The 6000-nt window shown below is 39.6% G+C and overlaps 1 protein-coding gene across 2 annotated transcripts in view; it reads right to left on the bottom strand.

Moving 5' to 3' along the window:
- Positions 1-495: 495 nt before the first annotated feature.
- Positions 496-6000, bottom strand: part of STAC (SH3 and cysteine rich domain) — a 75001-nt gene continuing 69496 nt past the window's right edge. For both annotated transcript variants that reach the window (XM_050332102.1, XM_050332093.1), the window contains one exon: positions 496-3553. In XM_050332102.1, coding sequence (XP_050188059.1) covers positions 3455-3553 — 99 coding nt within the window. In that variant the 3' untranslated portion in view covers positions 496-3454. The remainder of the gene's footprint in view (positions 3554-6000) is intronic.

The raw sequence follows: 6000 nt of genomic DNA, 5'->3' as shown, positions 1-6000 counted from the left end.
ATCCACAGATGACTGTGTGCTGTACTGCAGCACCCATCTCCAGAGGAAGCCACTGAGTCAAAATGTACAAGTGTAGAAAAAGATGATGGTAAGCTGGGATGCTGTGTTATTTACTGTTGGGAGGAGATCATGATTCATGCAGCTTGTACTCAACTCATGTTGAGCAACTGCTCCTAGCACTTATGAAAACATTCTGCAGCCAGTTTTGTGCTGTGACGAGAGACTGAATGGCCAAAAGGACATTCTGATCTGTTGGAAACAAATGTTCGAGATGCCCCACGACTAAACTTCACTCTGAGTCTACATATGCTACGTGCATCGCAGAAGAACTACTTTAGAAGTGGTTTTCTAATCATGGCAAATGCAAGTGCTGTAGATTTTAAATGGAATGCTTAGTAGCAGCTATGGCTGATGGGTTTAGTGAATATTCTTGAAGGTGGACACCTGAAAATTTATATAGTCTGATACAAAGAATACAAGAAACGTACACGTCTATTCTCCTTTCAACCATCACGTAGTCTTTATTAAGCAGAATATTAAATTAAATATGAACAGCATTTATCTCCTAAAATTCAATTTTTCTGAGCATATGTCAGATAAAGTCCACTCCATCTTCTATCCGATGTTTAACTGCTTGCTAAAGCAATACCTATTGCAACTGCATGTGGTAGGAAAAAAAAAAAAGATGAGATAATTGTCTGGACTCAGAGTAAGGCATCCAAAATAAATTTGAGTAAAATGACCTTAATTCAACAAAGTGTTTCAGCTTTAAGCATGCAAATAGACAGTGAATCACATGCTTAAAGAAGACTCGTGTATGGTATGTGCTTCTTGCTAAATTAGGCATAAATTACATCTACATATCAAATGGCAGCAAAAGCTCAGTAAAAAGACAAAACAAAGGAAAAAAACCCCAACTAACCAAACAAACAAAAATCAGAAAAACGACCCACCCCACCCCCTGAAATTAAAGATAACCATGAAAGCTTTGGTTCAGGAGCAATAGTTTCTCAGATGTAATGCAGTCCACATAAGGCTTGTTTTGTTTTTACTCAGTTACTTTATTATTTATTGCTCAGTATCAAAAGGAATCAAACTGACACTGATTAAAGGCCATTGTGATTTGTAGGTATTATTCATATAATTCTTTGAATAGTATGATGCACATTGTAGGGATAAATCAAAGTCATAGAAGACTGAAATAGGAGGGAATCACAGTATGATGCAATCATGTAAACAATAGCACATATGTATAGATTAATACAGATTTCCTTTTGTCCACTTGACAGGCCTGATCAAAAGTAGCAAATATTGTAATTATAATAAACTCTTGAGTTTTTCCATTCAAAGGGTGAATATAAAAGAAAATCTTATAAATCAGAGTGGATTAAACGTGTCTCTACTGCTTTTCCTCTTGATCTTTAAGGCTTATTAGAATCCTCTCCCACTGAGTTTATTGGTTACTTAGGAAAATGAGCTGAGCAAATGTTGTTTGAAATGAAAAAAAAATTGCTGATATTTCCACAGAAGATATGGAATCAAATACTTTTGATCAGCCAGGAGGTTGTTTATAATCAGCATGGACTGCTTACATTACAAAGGGCCACATGTTCCCAGTTGACAGCCTTGCAGCTTCCTCCTCTGTAAATTAAATGGTACACAGGAGCTGCAAAACATATCTGTGAGAGGCTGAAGACCGATCTGCTCTGTGAACTTCTGGCCTAGAGTTGTCCTGGATTTCATAAGGCTCAGAGCAAGACCAGCTATTCAAATAGGGCAACTCAGCTACTGAGACCTGGATTGTGCAACGCAGATTCAAACTGCCTCAGTGTATGGGAGCAGGACTGGTAACTTCCTTTTTAGAAGTAGTGTCAACTATGCAAAGGCCTATACTAGCCTGCCTTACGGTATCAGGATTTAGGACATCAATTTGGGATGATTCACAGAAAGGACAGGCATTCAGTTTCAAGCTAGTCAAAGAAGGCATGAATTCAGCAGGGAGCTTTAGGATAGGACTTAATCTCTACGTCATAATACATGCTAAGCTGCTTAAATGTATTTGGTGCAATTACATCCAATTAAGTAGTTGGAAATTAGGTTCTCTGTCTTCAAACATCATAGGACCCCTGCTCTACAGCAGAATTGGCGCTGACTGGCTTGTGGAATTTGGTCAAGACCCACAGGTCCCACAGACTGCTCTCCAGGTACCAAAAGGTTCATGTGCCCAACACCTGTTTGAAGATGGAGGCTACATGGACAAAACAGAGATGTCTGCACAGTCTCACTAGGATGGAGAGCACTCATGGGATGGTCATGGTGGTTTATGCCAGGGAGACATTCATGTCAGTCTATTTACTGACGAATCTGTAAAACTTCTCTTTAGCAAATGAAGAGGAGAGCTTTAGTGTGTGAACACAACTAAGATACTCAGTGCCCTTCTGTCACGAGTTCTGCATTTTGATGATTACAGACTTCACTCCTATATGCAGCCTGTCCTTTTACTAGCACTTTCAGTCTTCCAGGGGTTAGTTAACTGTTTTATTTTTTATAAATAGGATTAATATATAAAATCTTTTTAAGTGCAATAAACTCAGAAAAATATAAAATGTTTCAAGCCTGTGGCTCTCTCCCAGACTTTTACTCATTTCACCAGATGAAGGAAACACAGAGGGATGCTTCCAAGCAGGCTTGTGAACTGGAGGACTGGCTATTTTTGAGAGCTATGAGAGCAGCCACCACACCCAACATAAGCTGAGAGCTTTTGTTCATATACACAGAAAACAAGGGACACACAAATTCGCTACTCTTTCATACGGGAAGATTGCACAGAAAGAGAAAATTGCCAACTTCCAGGGCACAGTGCATTTCTTGAACTGACATTCACGTGGTGTCTCCAAACTGCTTGGTTGTGAGACTGAATACCAGGACTAAACGCTTAAACTCATTAGTTGATACTGGGGACAAAACTGTAGAACCACAGCCACACTTTACTACAAGCATTGGACTGTAGTACGAGGACAGTTTGAATGGTATTTCCCCCCCTCCCCCCGAAATACACACTTCAAACAAGAAAGCAGTCCAACAATTTTCTAAGACACAAGAACAGGACAAAAGTTTAGTCCTTCAGAACAAGCTGTCTGTCTCCATCAGGGTTGTAGCAGCCATCTTGCACCAGAAATCAGCCCGGGCTTTTTTTTCCCCTTACCTCATTTCTGTTAGTATCCAAGGACCTCTCATTTCCATGGTGGTTTCTGACTATATTTTCTTTCAAACATTCAACTTATTTCTTAGTGTTGCTGTGGCAGTCTAATGTCTTTTTCTTCTTGTTGTTGCAGTTTTCTCACTATTTCCCTGAACATCTGCAAGACAGCCCAGCTGGGTTGACACAGTGTGAGATGAGGCAGACAGGCATTGCCAACAAAGGGCTCCTACTGCAGTGAGTGGGCTGTTGAAATCAGATGTTTTCTAAGACGTCTATGGGGACAAAGCCTTTCTTCTTCCCGCTGTATACTTTGATAAAGCCATCCTGTTCCTTTTCAGAAGTCACACAAATCTGAATACAAAGAAGGTATGAAAATATTAAACTCTTTGCTGTGATCAAAGAGACAAATTATTCCAGGGTATTTATCAGGTAGGTTCGGCATCCCGCTAGTTACTTCTATAAGTAGAACAATCCCTTTTGGACTCCCTCTGCTTTGATAAGAATCTCAGACTCATATATTTAGAAAGTTAACTTTCCCCCATCTCCCCGAAGTGCACATATATATGAGAGACATTAATATCATTAAGAACTTGTGGTTGATAAAAGATTTTGAAACTTGAATTATGACTTCAGCCAACTGTAATGCTTATGCTTTAGTTGTCTGTGGTGCAAGAGGAATGGGTGGTGAAAAGTAATCATGATGCCAAGGTGTGTCACTTGTAGCAGCTGACCTGAATGCAAACATATTCTCTTTTGCAAGTTTAAGAAGCCCAGGTCTTTCTCAGATGAGTAGTGGATAATGTTTCTTATTCAGTCCTTGTGCTTACAGATGCCTGTTTTGGATACCAAAATATGTGAGCCAAATTCAGCTCTGTGAGCGTGTTTGTATGACATCTACTCCAAATGGAGGCAGTTGTTGTGAAATCATATGGTCTTTACAATAGCACAAATATTACACTGTGGTAAAGGTTTTAATTTCCACCTTAAGGCCCTTCCTGAGACACCTGGTAATGGCCAAGCCATTTGAAAGCCTAGTGGCACAGGTGCTTTGGGCTGGGGACTTGAACACAGTGCCACACAAAATAAAGAATTGTTTTCAAACATCTGTGCCAAAGAGCTATATATTTCCTACTAGTCAAACCAGGCTAAAATATAACTGGAAAACTGATAGTCCTAGTGAGACCACTGAACTCAATGATTTCTCATGATGTCAGTGCCTCTCTATCTGGACTAGCACTCATCTCTGTCTGGTGAGTATTTACAGTGTTTATTTACAATAATTCAGAGGGTATGAAATTAATAAAAATAGCTCTGAAATGCTCCTGGGTAAATCCATTTCAGCATGACTGCTAGGGGTGACACCTAAATACCTCATCTGAACTCTGGGCCAGGTTGTCCTGTTGTTTCGTAAAATTTATTAACAACACCGATGCTGCCAGAGAGAAATGAAAGGTCATAAGAAGGAGGTGAAGCTGCTTCATATTTGCCACCTCCAATATTTGGAAATAGTGAGGTGCATCTCTGTACCTGCAAACAAAGTTTTGGAAAATAAATGGACTCATTAATTCTCTTACCTAATCTACCTACTCAACATTAACTGAATTAGATCCCTGGGGCAGAATGACTGAGCACACCAACAGGGCTGACATGCAATTAAAAAGAATAATGTATTATTGTCTGGGCTAAATCACATGGAAAGCATGGGAGAGGTATAGAATTGATGCTGTTTACTTTAGGTTCTGTTTCAAAACAGCAAAGCTTATTTATATCATGAATCCCCAGCACAGCATCTGCTTCCCTTGCAGTCAGGTTGCCATTCAAAGCAGAGGTGTAAAGCACATGAACACAAAAAGGAGTTTCTGATTACTGCTATGTGTTGTTCTCTGTCTCTGAGAAAGACTATAAAAACTGCAACAATGAGAGAAAAAGCTGGCAAAGAGGCACAAGACTAAGGATGGTCAAGTATGGCAGACTATGCAAGTGTGGGAAAGAGCATCAGTTGAAAGATGTCCCTCTCAGCCGACCCCTACTGCTGTGAGCTTTTGCAGCTTCTCCATAACTAGAGCTGGCTGGTTAAAAGAAATACCTCACTCCATCACTGTACTTTTCTCCTAATTGAAGATATCTACAAGACATCTAGCTTTTTGCTAGAATCCCCAAAATAATCACATCACAAGAAGGTCTACAGTGTTCACTAAACAAGCTGCATTTTTTTGTTTAACCTCTCTTGTGCTGTGCAAAACATATTGCAAGAACAGTGCTTTTCCCTGCTGTCTTGTATTGTCAGTATAATGATTTGTGGACAAAAGAAAAATACTGATCTTTCTGAACACTGATTTTCTTTATTTTGTATTTTGGAAGTGAAAAATTATGGCAGATTCATTCTTTTCCCAGTGATTTTTGTTTATTTGTTTGTTTGTTTTTTCTTTCTTTTCTTTCCCCTCATTCTGCTGCTGGTTTAAGCACTCCTTGAGCGAGAGTGCTCTGTTACAGCAATAACTTTAGATCTTCACTGGGCATGAGGAGTACAATGCCTTTAGGTAAGAAGTTCTCTCACTCTACATAATAATACATAGGTCTGAATTCTCCCAAATTCCAGTTGAAATTCTATCAAACTGAGATATTAAGCCCTGTATGTGATAGACCCCAGATGGCAGAGTTTTTTTCCCACTACTTTCCAAGGAAGGGGAAGTTTCAGGGACAGAGTGAGTTTGGACACAATATGCCACACTTCCATAATCCTGTGCAGCTCAGGAGGTATCTTGGGCCTGTGACAAATGCTGGAGCTTTGCAAAGAC

The sequence above is a fragment of the Myiozetetes cayanensis genome, unplaced genomic scaffold (assembly GCF_022539395.1).
Source record: "Myiozetetes cayanensis isolate MyiCay16 unplaced genomic scaffold, myiCay2020 scf1, whole genome shotgun sequence".
Taxonomy (NCBI): domain Eukaryota; kingdom Metazoa; phylum Chordata; class Aves; order Passeriformes; family Tyrannidae; genus Myiozetetes; species Myiozetetes cayanensis.
The sequence above is the reverse complement of the archived record's forward strand: the minus strand, read 5'-3'. Positions and strand labels throughout refer to the sequence as shown.